This window comes from Corvus moneduloides, chromosome 7 (assembly GCF_009650955.1).
Source record: "Corvus moneduloides isolate bCorMon1 chromosome 7, bCorMon1.pri, whole genome shotgun sequence".
NCBI classification, from domain to species: domain Eukaryota; kingdom Metazoa; phylum Chordata; class Aves; order Passeriformes; family Corvidae; genus Corvus; species Corvus moneduloides.
The window spans coordinates 8,098,090-8,111,442 of record NC_045482.1 but is presented as its reverse complement, the minus strand read 5'-3'; the positions used below and the strand labels follow the sequence as shown (position 1 = coordinate 8,111,442).

Sequence of the window (13,353 nt, the reverse complement as noted above, 5' to 3'; positions counted from 1 at the left end):
ACTGGTAACCAGAAGAAAACTGGCAAGACAGTTATTACAATATATTTTGTCATTTAAACCTTTCTTTAGATGGACTTGATTTTAATTAGTTCTGCATCCACAGAGGCTTAAAAAAATAAATCTAGTGGTGCTTGAAACCTTCATTACTTTATATGGGTAAGGAATTTAGCACAACACTTTGTTGCTCTAGAGCACCTAAATAAACTCAGAAGAAGCAGGACACAACAGTAACTAAAAGATGCATCACTTCTGATGACTTGGATTAATATAGAGTAAGAAATTATACAGAGGATTCCACAAGAAGTCTGCAATCAGGCAAGAATGAACTGCACACACCCATTAAACATTAGGTTCATGCTCAGCATAGTAAAAATACAAGTGTAAAACCGAATTGCAGCATTTGGGGTTTTCCCCCCTTGTAATTCTGCATCCCTCTCATGGCTGACTGAGCTGTTTCTTCAGTTTCCATAATCTACAAGTGGCTGGTGCACTATTAAGCATTTTCAGATTCTACAGCGAAGCTCACTTGAAGTATAAAATACTATTACTATAAAAGGTCAGTATCCATTTTATTGCTGTTACAGTTGATGGATAACCACATTTACTCATTTGCAAACATAGACCAAAATTGAAATTTCAAAGCCACACTTTCTAAAGGAGTTGGCAGCATTTTCAGTTGCTCAAAGGTCACTGTAAATAAAGCATAAAAGATATGGCTCTCCTAAATGGCAATGATATCTGGGACAAGCAGTTTTGGAAAAGGGCATTTTGAAGCTTAATGTGAAGCTTTAGGGAACGGTTCTGTAACCCTTTTGTAAGAGAAGTAACTATGTGAATTCCTCTGATGAGGGACAGTTTTCTGGAGTTCCACCTGCCTTAGTAACTATTAACTGGTTCCTGTTCTAAATTATACACACATAAAGTGTCAGGGAGCATCAGGAATGTTAACTGACAAAATATTTCTACACTGCCTGCTTAAGGGAAGAATAGGCCTCCAACAATATATTCCTTTAAAATAATTTATTTACTACTAGTCTGTTTTGGCAGAGTCAAGACAAGAATCATAGTTAGATTTGCTTCTCACAAGCTGGAACTTACAAAAACTATTTTATATGAAAAACCTCAAATTATTTCAAAAAGAATATTCCTTTCATTCTCTTGAATTTTGATGACAGGACTCTTAAATCTGCTTAATGGACATGAGAGGGTTTCTCCCTACCTTCCTATTTTTTTTAAATTGAGAAAATAAACTCTCTTACCTTTCATTAGGAACATCTGTCATTTATCTAACACAAGCAGTATCAAGCTAATAAGAACAAAGGAAGACATTCTCTTTTAATTATTTTGTATAATTTTAGATAGTTTTACCTAAGCATCTTGAAGTTTTCCAAAAATACGCTGCCTGACATTAGAATTAAGACAGAATCTTAGTTCTACCAACGCAATTTTATTACTGCAATGACCTGACAAGCAAACACTCACACATAAATGCTTTATAAAGCACTCCTCTGTCAAAATGCTTGCCCCTTGTGAATATAGTAATTTATCAGGCATTTCAAGTGCTGAAGCAAAAAATATCAGTGATCCAAAATATGTAAAAAATGCAATGATTCAATTAATGCTGAGTTACTCCACGCATGAATGAACAATTTGACCTGGGCTTGAATACAGTATTTTTAATAATGCAGCTGCCATATTCGTTGGTCTCTGCATTTCCTGAAAATTAATCTGCCAAACAAGTTATACAGCATGAATCTTCTGCGCTTCCGTTCTTCGAGGGTGAGTTAGTAATGCTCCACCATCGCATGTTAGGTCACTGAAATGCTGCATGCTTTAGAACATTTACACATACTGCAATTCTAAAATGAAGACATATGTTTGCCAGTTGAAGAACTCTTACTGTCACCTCTGAGCATCTGAGTGGCCAGTACAGGTTTCTAGGAAACTTCAGGTCAGTTTAGGCACTAATTCGTATTTTGAAATAGTTGTTTTGGGTTTTTTTCCCTAACTACACAATACCGCGTCTGCAGTTTTGAGATATTTCTTTCCAAGAGATTGTCAGACTCATAGATTCTCTTTTTTTCAAAACGGAGGCAGCACAACACATTTGAAAAGAAATGAACTGAAACTATTTTCACACAAACCAAAAAAAAAAGACCCTCTCCTGGACTACCTGACTGATACTATGCCAACTGCAGCGCTTAACCTGAGTATGCTCTGGGAAAGGTTCACCTATAATCGACTTCACATGGAGTTCATATAAAATGTGTGATAGCCTAGACGCTTAAGAGCAATTCTGCCCCCCTGCCCCGACCCCCCCCCCCCCAGGTAAATACAGCTTGTTTCATTTCAGGGAGAAATCTGAAATACAGAAATAACCTTTGAGCAAAACCAAAATTAGGGTTACTTTGACTGTGTAGCTCAGTCCAGTGAAATCATCAGTAAAATTACCGATGTGAAAAAATCCTTAGGCTGGCTTGATGAAAGACTACAGTAACTTTGGATGAACATTTACCACTTCAGATAAAAAAGCGATTAAAATAGTAAGTAAATATTCTTTAACTGCAGATGACAGCAGTATTCCAGTTAATATTTAATTATGACATTGTGAGAATATTCAGTAGTGGAAGACAGGATTAACATATTGCTTTAAAACATTCCATTACTTTCTGCATCTGTTTACTGATAATAAAAGAAACAGCTGTTCTAAATGTAACATTAACAGGTGTAAACCGTTCATTTGAGATTTTAAAACAATATTTCTCTTCTGTTTGCTCCTTAGCTATTCTGAAATGAAATTACGAACACCCCTCCTATTAGCTTACACAATTAACTTGTAATTGTTTAACCTCTCTGCATGTCCCCAAAATGTATACATGTGGAGTTAGCTTCCTTCTCCTTTTGGGCAAAAGCTCTGTTATCCTGCACTGCACATCCTGAACTAATGCACCAGATGTGTCCCATAAAATGGTTGGTCACACTATTCAGCAGCTTTCCTTTAGCAACTGTTCTATATCAAATTTACTGTAAAAAAGCATCATAATTATGAAGTAACACTGTATCAAATTCACAGACCGAATATCTCACTATGTTCGGTTAAACTATGAATGATAATTGAGCTTGAAATTGTATATTTACTTTAAATAAGTCCTCCAAATCATCTGCAACAATGTGTGCTTAATTCGAAGCCATTAACAAAAGATTTAACATTTCCACATTTATACTCTCCATAATTTCAGATATGATGCTCCTTACTTACAGAGAGAGGGAGAGAGGGGAAAAAAAAATAAAAGCAAGTCCTGGTAGCCTTCCATTTGCAAAATTAAATGGATGTACCTGACGTTTCTTGTAATTGCTAATCCATCCTGTTAAATACTGGGTAGAAAAGAAACAAAATTCTCAAGAACCCTTCAATATTCCACTGGAGCCAAAAAATAAATGCAGAATTATAAGTTTATTTAACAAAAGAAACCAATCCCCACTAAAAAACTGATCTGCTTTACAGAAGATAAAACAAACTCTGAAGACCAAATATTATAAACCTTTAAAAACCTAAAAAGTTGTTTGTTGAGGTTAACTTTCATTAAAGTAATACCAGTAAGTGTGCAGGGGGGAAGAAAAAGGAATGAAATCCTTGAGACTAGGGAATGTTTGCTTGTATAACTAAATAAAGTGCTTGGGAGTATTGATTCTATTGATACATATTTTAAATGTTCCATATCAGAATACAGAAATAGAGAAGAATCAATTCTAGCAAATCCCAAATTACATCATCTAGATTTTACCGTTACTAATGACTGTTAGGTGCTCCTGAAGTAGCTTCAATGTTCCTCTGATTTTTCTATAATTTTCTGAATGGCTACTATTCATGATAAAGAGAAAAAACCAAACATGAAATAATCCAAACTGCTTCTCACACACACTGGTTAACTGAGAGGAAACAGAAACTTCTATAGTAAGATTCCTACTACATTCAGAAAAGACACATGTAAGAGGTGCTACCTCTATTTCCTGTTTATATTCATATTTATATGCAAGAAAAAATAATTTTTTTTCAATGAGATTTTCCTGTATTTATAAAGATAAATTGAGTTCAATGGTTTCCCATTAAAGGAATGTGCTTCTCAGAATTTGGGTGAGGGGGACTCCTGAGCTGCAAACATACCACCAGAACCAAACCTGTCCCAACCAATCATACAAACGAGCCTCTGAAAAATGCAAAGCTACATACAACCAAAAGGCTTTTCAAGTTTTACTACGAGATCATGATTTGGGCCGGAAAGCTCCTAACTCTCCCCTAGGGAACACTGTTACCCAGATTAGGTGTATTTTAGGAAGCAAATCTGCATGCCACGAGGAGCAAGGTAAGCAGTAATGCTCTGACCTGCTGGGGACACAAAGTAAGAAAGGAATGATGCTCATCCATGGTCAGTCCCAGACCTCGATTTAAGTCCAAATTGTACAAAACCGAAATGCCAGCAGAGGGCAGCGCAAATACGAGAAGTCCCTGGAATGGCCCAGTCCGGCCACTCGTGGGGAAGCAGCTGCGTGGGTGCAGCATGAGGGACACAGGGAGGTGGCTGCCACTCGCTCGCCGCTGGGACACGCGCCCACCGCGCCCTGCTCCACAGCTCTTCCTCTAAGGAAAGAGGTCAAGTATAACAATATCCAAGCCCACCCAGCATTGCACACTTCAGGTTTTCTTTTTCCTTTCAAACAAACAGCCCACAGAGCTGGGGGCGGACTGACTGCAGGAATAGGCAGCCTTTGTGTGTTTCCCCAAGAGCTTCATGGGGCTCACTGTGGAGCACCCCGTGCTCATGCAATGGTGGAAGATGATGTGCCTTCCTTCTCCAGAACTGCTACCTCAGGCACACCATTTAACTTCTTTTAAGCTCGTAAACCTAGAAATGAGGTACTTCTATTCTTTAAACAAGGAACATAAAATGAATGCATCACTAGAGGAAGATGAACAGTGAGAACATCTCTAGAAACAGAAAGTAACATTTCTTTTTGTTCACACTGGATAAAGCAAGGAGACCTCCACCCTGTCCTATCTAAAGCCATCTCCCATCAGCAGAGCATCAGTGTAACTCACAGTTGCAGCTCGCAGTCCCACCCACAAGTACTGTGGTGGGGAGACACCCAGACTTACAGCTCCAAAGCTGTGCTCCAGCACTCGCTGCTGCCACCCAGCCACACAACATCCTCCAGTGTTCCACAGAGACAGAAAACAACTTATGTACACATACCTAAGAAAGAAATCCACAGCAGCTCTCTGAGGTGTAAGGACAGCAGACACAGCCAGGAAAGGAGGGAAGACCCAGCTCCCAATTGCCTAACCTGGTGCACCTGCACCCACTGAAAACCCTGATGCTAATTTGCTTCCATAGCAACTAAACCCACCCTGGCACCTACGAATACCATTTGCCAATCTTGTTTGTCCTCAGTCTAAGGCCTGAATAGCTATTAAAACTTGTCCTCTTGCTGTAGACTCAGGTGTTACCAAAGATACTAGCACTGGCTTCAGTATAATTAGGATACAGCTATCTTATATTTTGGAGAAGAACCAGCAATTATTAATCCCATTAAATACTATATATTACAGTCCAAACTGACTAAAATTGGTGCACTATTAATTTAAGTTCCAACAAACTTAGTCAGGAGATAAATTTCTATTCTGCAGCTTGCTTTTGGCTTTTCTCACTTTAATAGCTACTCTCTAAACTCCCAGAGTTTGTATTCCAACAAGAATAAAAATAAACAAAGTATAACCTTCTGTATCCCGTGCAAGGCTGAGATCCTGTTTCCCTATCAGAGCCAAGGGTCACATCGCCTTCCTCCATCTCTATCCACCTTCTCACTTCGATTCTAAAAATTCACATCTTCTGCACTGAGTGACATTTAGAGCCAGCAAGTGTTCAGTTTGCAAGTGACATTCTCACTTTGTGCCTTGCTCACCTTCAAGCTTGGAAAGATATCCTGCTTGTGCCCTCTGATGATCCTTGCTCTTTATGAAAAGGATAAACTTACTTTAATGGCATAAAGAAATAATCATAGAATTGCAGAATAGTTGGAGTTGGTCTTTTTAAAGGTCACCAAGTACAACTCCCCTGTACTGAACAGGGACATCTTCAACTAGATCAGGCTGCCTAGGGCCCCATCCAACCTGACCTTGAGTATTTCCATGAATGGGATATATACTACCTCTATGGGTAACCTGTTCTAGTGTTTTACCACCCTCATTGTAAAAAACTTCTCTCATACCTAATCCAAATCGATCCTCCTTCAGTTTAAAACCATTACCTCCTGTCCTATTGCGACAGGCTCTGTTAAAAAGATACTCACTGCCTTTCAGGTTAGAATTTACATGTTGTGATGTATGGCTGGGATGTGATTTCTTAAATTAGTTCACCAGTTCAGCATCAGTGATTACATACTCAAATACTACATTTACTTGTCTGGTCCAACACTCCTGTCCACAAACTAGCTTGTACTTGGGCCTTTCAGCAACCTTCAACCATTTACCCAGCAGGCACAGAAACACTACAAAGCTAGGTCCTACCACCACATCTTCATAGGGCCAAGATTTGTAAATGGCAGCTGGGGATGGACACGAATTTTCAGGTGAGCTTCAAACTTCTAAAACATACTCTTCCAGAGACAAGGCAGCTGCTATGCACAGAAGGCCTAAGCGGGTAGGTTTACAGAAGTAGGCCACTACTTGAAATAGAGGAGTAAACATTGTGTTCTGGTAGAATGAACCAGTTTACCAAAATCAGTAGCTCTCTATATAGCAGACTATGCCCTAGTTATGCCACATTCTCCCCGAGGGAGGACAGTTTAAGTTTCCCACCCCCAAACAGTTTGTGTATAGCACTGCACCAATAAACAACCACGGGCATCTGATTTCAGTGCTAATATGTGCTTCTGTGACTCAGAGCCATTCTGCTTTCAAGTAACTGGCCAGTTTTTGTTGATCTGAAGTTTTTGAAGTGTACTATACTTTTAAGAACCACACTTCCGTAAGTGTAGAATTTTTGGACATTGGACACTAGGACTGTCAATACTCATTTACATGAGCTAAGAATTTCCAAATATAAATACAACACCATAGAAGTCTAACTAAAATACCTGCTTATGGCAATGCCATATTTAAATACTTACAGCTATCTGGCATTCCTTTGAAAATTAACATCTGATGTCCTTAGTACAGTAAACTTTGCCATGCTCTGTTGAAAGCAACTTCTAACCACTTCACATCTAAAAAATTCTGACATACTGGTATTTCTTAAACCTGCAGCAATAAGAGAAGGATGAAACCAGTTGAGAACACTTCTTTAATAAATTCTTTTAAAAAAATAGTGGGCAGTTGTTTCTCTATAGTATTTATTTCCAGTTTTCAAGTAGCATTTTTATTTAAATAAAATCTTTAGGAGGTGAACATATAACAATGAGAAGTCATTATACAAAAGTTTTGCACTAAACATACTGAACTTACAGAGTAGTGATCAAAATTAAGCAAGAGAAGTATGACTCCAAACAAAATGTTCCATTTACTGAATAATTTCCATGGAGTTGTGCTTGTCAACTTCTGGAATATCTGTTAAGTGATGAAAAAAAGGACGACCATGAACGCAGCCTTTATTTTCCTTTCCAAGCTGTTGCTTCATCCTGTAAATTGTGTTTTGTACATCTTCTTTTGACAAATGTAAGGGCAGCTGCCGAGCTAAACGTACTGCTTCTCCCTGTGGAAAGGAAAAACAAAACCCCAATAGTTTTAAAGTACCATTTTTTAGCACATTAGCCTGGGGCTACCAGAAAGCAGGAATTAAGCACTCACTGTTTAAAGGTCATCCCTTTCTGCCAATTAAATATTCCAAATCCCAGAAATCTAAATGTAACTCTAAACATACCTTACTGGTCAGTTCATGACATTTCTACAATGGAGGCATGCACAGTCAGCCCCTGGTCATGTTTGCTCTTTTTTAGCCTACTTTTTCAAGACGCTTTGTGTTTCTGAAGATCTCATTTCCTGTTTTCACCAGCATCAGCTGTAGATGTTTACCAGTTCACAAGAGACATTTCACACCATAAACTTTAGAACTATCATAAATTAAGTCAAGCAGTCAGTGAGTAAAGTTTGAAAAATACTCTAGCAAAACTGCAGATTAATGTTGTATTTGCTATGGTCTATTGCATCCACTTATCTCAACATTTGAAAGCAGATGTGACTGCTAAAGCACCCACCCTCAAAGAACTAAGCAGCTTCAAAAAGAAGTTTTGTTTTCTCCTCCAAGATGGGCCTTCTTGCCATTGCCCTCTCTTCTGTCCTTAAGTCATGTTGCCTAGGCAGAAATGTATGTGGCACACAATCTCCCTTCATACTGTACAAACCTGAGCAGCATTCATAACGATTTAATCAAAATCATCCCATTTTCTTTGTCTGAGGTTTTTTCCCACTCCTCCAAGTGAGAAAGAGATCACTGTGGACTGTGGACTGTTTTATACCCTGGAAGGCTGCTGCTTCAACCATTACCTATTCTTTCTTCTGCATCTATTGACTGACAGCAAAGGCTGCAGACATGTTGCCTGCTCAAACATGAAATGAATAATCAAAGTTGTGATTCTGAACATGACAGTGAATGGCATTTCCAGTGTTTACCTCCCAGAATGGTCAAAAAATTCAGTGCTTACTTCTGAATAACAGCTTTTATAGCTCTTTGGGGTTTTTTACAAACCATTCCTGTCTCAACACAGAACTTATCCCTTCTTTAAGCTTCTTTCATGAATGCATGAGAGTGGTTCAGTAGCACTAACAATCCCTTGCTGCAAAGGCAGCTTACTGCCTCAAAAGACAGGGAAACATTTGTATAATAATGCTTAAAAGATAAAACACATATTCTGTGTAAATATGTGCCTAAGTCCCAATTTGAAGTAACCCAATTCAGGAAGGCATGTTATAAGTACTTAAGTAAGAAGAGACTTTACATGTATTTTGGTAACCTTTTTGAAGAGAATTGGTATTAAAGAGCATTAGTGACACAGCCAGACAAGAAGTAGTAACTACTACTGTTGGTTACTCCAGCTTTAACTAGTACCACATTTATTAGCTGTCTCTGAAACTTCAAGCTGTTATTACCTCTGGATGGACAATTTATTTATTTGCATAGACAATATTAACACGAGTCACTGCCATTCTGTGGCAGTTCTGTATTCCAACATGGAGAAATGCCTTTCTAGTCTGAAAAGTGCCTTACAGAGGAAACACCTTGTGAACATCAGCTTTTGGCATGTGTTATATCCCACTGGGTGACTGCTTTGGGTATGTCTAATGGAAGTATTTTGGTAAGGAATACACAACTCAGGAGGACATAATATTCTCTTTTTCAAAAGTAACTTCTGTTTAGAACACAGTAACATTAATTAAAACACAAAGCTGAAAAAAAGATTTTCAAGCAGTTTAAGGAATTACAAGTTTAGCTGGCTAATACTTAAAAAGAAAGCTTCTGTCTCACCTCCAAGTAATTTACCACTTTGAGAGGCCTACATTCATACACTTCCTTTGCATTTCTGTTAACTACTGCATTCAGAATTTCTTTCAAATCAGAAATTCCAAAATATGGCAGACAATTTGCCATCCCTTCTATTTCAAGATGACTTTCTGTAGCCGAAACACCTGAAAATACAAAAACAAAACAGTAATTCATACACTGCTTTAATTTCTATTCTATAGAAATTCACTGAAAATTAAACTGATGCAAAGTCATTTAGTAATTTAGTCCAATACAATTAGGAAACTTTTTTGTTCCTCCCTTGGAATGAAAAGCATTTATTTGCACAATGTTTCATTATGATGATGTGTGTTTATTCACATCACAAATGTCTCAGCTTACATTAATCCAAATCCTAGCTGGCACCGTTTAATGCTTAAAATATTTGCAGCATTCCCAGTCTTGAGCACAGCTTTAATTAAAGCTTCTGTGACTTTAATTAAACATACATAAAACTAAAGTAGAAGCTAGCAATAAAACACAATTTAGTTTGAAAAAAATTAAAACATTGTTGGCACTATTTCCTATGTAATTGGTTGAAACATCTGTAAAGTTCAAATGTTATCATAACAAATTCGAATTCTACTGAAATAAAAAGCAGTTTTTTCTCCTACCACATCTGAGGAAAAACTCAAGCCCATAAAACTAGAGGCTCTGTGACTGACTTCATATTATCATTCATATGGTATCACTGCTGGAGCAGGTACTACTCTGAGTAGGAATGACGAATAAAAAACTAAACAGCCTTTCTAACAGAGTATCTATTCAAGTTTTGAGGTCTACATGATTTCTCTTCTTATTCACATTATGGGAAAAAAATTGATGAAGTTGTTCCCGTACAGCAACCTTTTATCCACTCCCAGTCAGAAGCAAGTTCTCTGGTGGTCAGGCTCACATATTCTCACTCAGTCCTTCAGACTATCCTCTCGTTCATGCTGGGTGCACAGAAACCTCAACCCAACCTGCACAGTCACCTTCTCTTTTCCTCCACTACAAGTTTAACAAGTAAAAAGCTTCACAAAGACAGCATGGACAAATTTAATTAAAAATGAAAATAAATCTAATCTGTGTAATGGCTCCAGGTAGGATAAATAACCTTCAGCCCGAGTCACAAATGGTTTTTGTGAAGTCAAAAGAGCTGGAGACAAATATACTGCTCCAAGGTGGATTAAACTAACAAACTGTCACAAGGGATAATTCCTGTTCCTAGTCCAAACAACAATATGAAATATTTTAGAAGTGAGAGAAAATATATATGCAACGTAAGTCAGCAAAATGTACTTTCATTAGCTGGTAGAATGAAGCTGAGTTACCCATGTCCAGGCCCTGTTTACTGGACAGTCATTAAATAAGAGCAGAGATAACAGGATGACTGTGCAGGTTGAAACTTTTCCTAAATATGGGTGTGTCACTGCGCAAACAATGCTCTTGGGCCTTTTTAAGCCTCACGGCACGAGTTACTTTGACCAGTGGGAATTTGATATAGGAAACAATCCCCCATCGCCCCTCCCCCCGAAAATCACATAACCTTCTTCCAGCTATGTATTCAACACTGCTTTACATCCGAAACTTTATTTCGTTTTTTACCCAGCCTTGTCTTCCTTCTCTTTTTCAAGCTGCCTTTCCCTAATCACGGCCAGCAAGCAGAGACATATTTTTATATAATACTGTAAACCTGTGTTCAGATTCAGCTTAAAGCAAAATGTTAAATTATAAGAAAGTTTGCCAGATATAAACATTTCCCCATGGGAAAGCCTTTCAGTAAGGGACAGGGAAAAGATAAAGCCTCTTATAAAAATCTTCTTCAGCTCTTTTCTCTTAATTTTTGTCATATTTTTGATTTAATTACAGATTAGATTTGAGGAACTATTTCAGACCATTTGATTACGCTGCTTTCTCTCTAGAATTAGAACTTAGTTTATTTGAAAACCTTTCAATAATTACCCCTCTATATTTTACCAAAGACAGGACACAATTTTTTTTAAGTTTCAAGTATTTAGATATTCAGTTTAAAAACTTGTACTTCCTGTGCTTCCTTTTAAAATTCTATGACAGTGAGGTTCTGGATTTGCAAAATATTTCCTCATATACTCTTCAGCTTCAACGATAGCCATTGTTCATCTGCAAATTTTCACAGCCAAATTTAACTTCGCTAAGTTTCCTCTTTCATCTGAAAGTCAAAGCAGGCTTGAAAGTGTTTAATTTAAGAACAAACAATACAAACCCTGGCTAAGGGAGGTTTATTTCTTTGGCATTTCTCTTTGTGTGCCAGTCTCCTTTTCTGCCAACATGCTTCAAACTGCAAAGTAGCCCAGTTGCATTCTGATTAACAAGTTTATCTGCAAGTCTTTGCAGGAACTCCGATACTGGCAACACTCGATGATATAAGCAGATGTCCAAGCCTCAGTATACTTAATATATATTTTGTCAAAAATTTACAAGATTTTTGAGTATTCAAACAGCAGTCCTCAAGCAGTTGCCATGGTATTTTCTATGAAATACTTTGCAACTTCCAAGGAAAGTATTTCCATGAACAAATAAACTAGCTTTCAAATTACTTTAAAAATGTGGATTTCTCATTGTTACAAATTTCCCCTTTCTCTTTCCAAACAAAGCATTTACAATCATCTTTGGATAATTCCTTCTTGATGGCCAGGAAAAACTGTTCCCTTCCAGCTGCCACCTAGATTAGGTGACACTATAACACTGTCTATCTCCCAGTCTATGGTCAAAAATCAAACTGAAATTAAATTACAGCATGCTTTTCCACTGGTGGGTTGCAAGAGCTGAGGCAGTTTATATTACCAAGAACAATGGGCTATTTACCTGTTACTGCTCTTTGAGGCCTTATAAGCATATTCTTTGTACATACTCTCGTTGACTACATGAGGCAGACTGCATTCTATCAGGCAGACAATTCTACCCTAAAAGCCTGCCTTGGAGCATGGCCCAAAACCCACCATTGATACAATACCAGCTAAGGTGTGTTCCTTGGTCTCATTTCCTCTCCAGCCAAGAATTCCCATCTCTCTCTAGGCCTTTCCTAAAGGCAAATGGACAGATGTGCAGTGAAGGCACATATAACAAACACATCTTAAGAAGAACTGGACAGAAAGTAATCCATCTTACTTCTTGAAATGTTCCCTGCACGTAGGGGTCACTGTGAGCAAACAAATGCCTGGCAGATCCCAGAACGCTGAGTATTAAGTAATCTGCTTTATTAAGTAAAAGCAAACAGACTGCTCTCCCAAAGGTAGCAACACTTGAAGTCTCAGTAAGGCCAGAACATGAGGGGGTGGGAGGGCAGTGGAAGACAGACTGGAGCTCAGCGTCACAGCTTTGCAAAATACAACTGGCACATTCCACAAAGAAACCATTGATTTTGCTTAACTGACACACTGACAGCAAGAAGTGTTTTCTTGGCTATTTCACAACATGTTTTTCACTGTGAGCTATCCAGAGAAAAATCTAGTTGAAAACTCCTTAGACTTATGAGCAGTTAATACGAAGAGAAACAGGGAGACAATACAAAGATCTTCCAAAGGTCTACCAGAAATATGAAGCAGATGGGGCACTTTCAAAATCTAGGACACTTGGAAAAACTTTGATTGCAGTCATACAGAGTCTCTGAAGAGAGTAAAGGTAGATTACCTTTCTGTCTTCTAGCAGGAACACATTCAAAAGGCAGACTTATCCTCAAATGAAACAACAGGTAAGTAAGGCCTGCAACTCCCATACTCTTGTAAAAATAAACATCCAAAAGTGAAAATACAGAAGTTTAAGCAGTTTTCCCACCAAA

General features: G+C 38.0%; 1 protein-coding gene across 8 annotated transcripts in view; it reads right to left on the bottom strand.

Annotated features, from left to right (window-relative positions):
- Window positions 1-3,435: 3,435 nt before the first annotated feature.
- The window catches only part of PMS1 (PMS1 homolog 1, mismatch repair system component), a 46,442-nt gene continuing 36,524 nt past the window's right edge, over window positions 3,436-13,353 (bottom strand). For all 8 annotated transcript variants that reach the window (XM_032115223.1, XM_032115220.1, XM_032115218.1 and 5 more), the window contains 2 exons: window positions 9,519-9,679; window positions 3,436-7,748 (listed from right to left, as the gene is read on the bottom strand). In XM_032115223.1, the coding sequence (XP_031971114.1) occupies window positions 7,557-7,748; window positions 9,519-9,679 (353 nt within the window). In that variant the 3' untranslated portion in view covers window positions 3,436-7,556. The remainder of the gene's footprint in view (window positions 7,749-9,518; window positions 9,680-13,353) is intronic.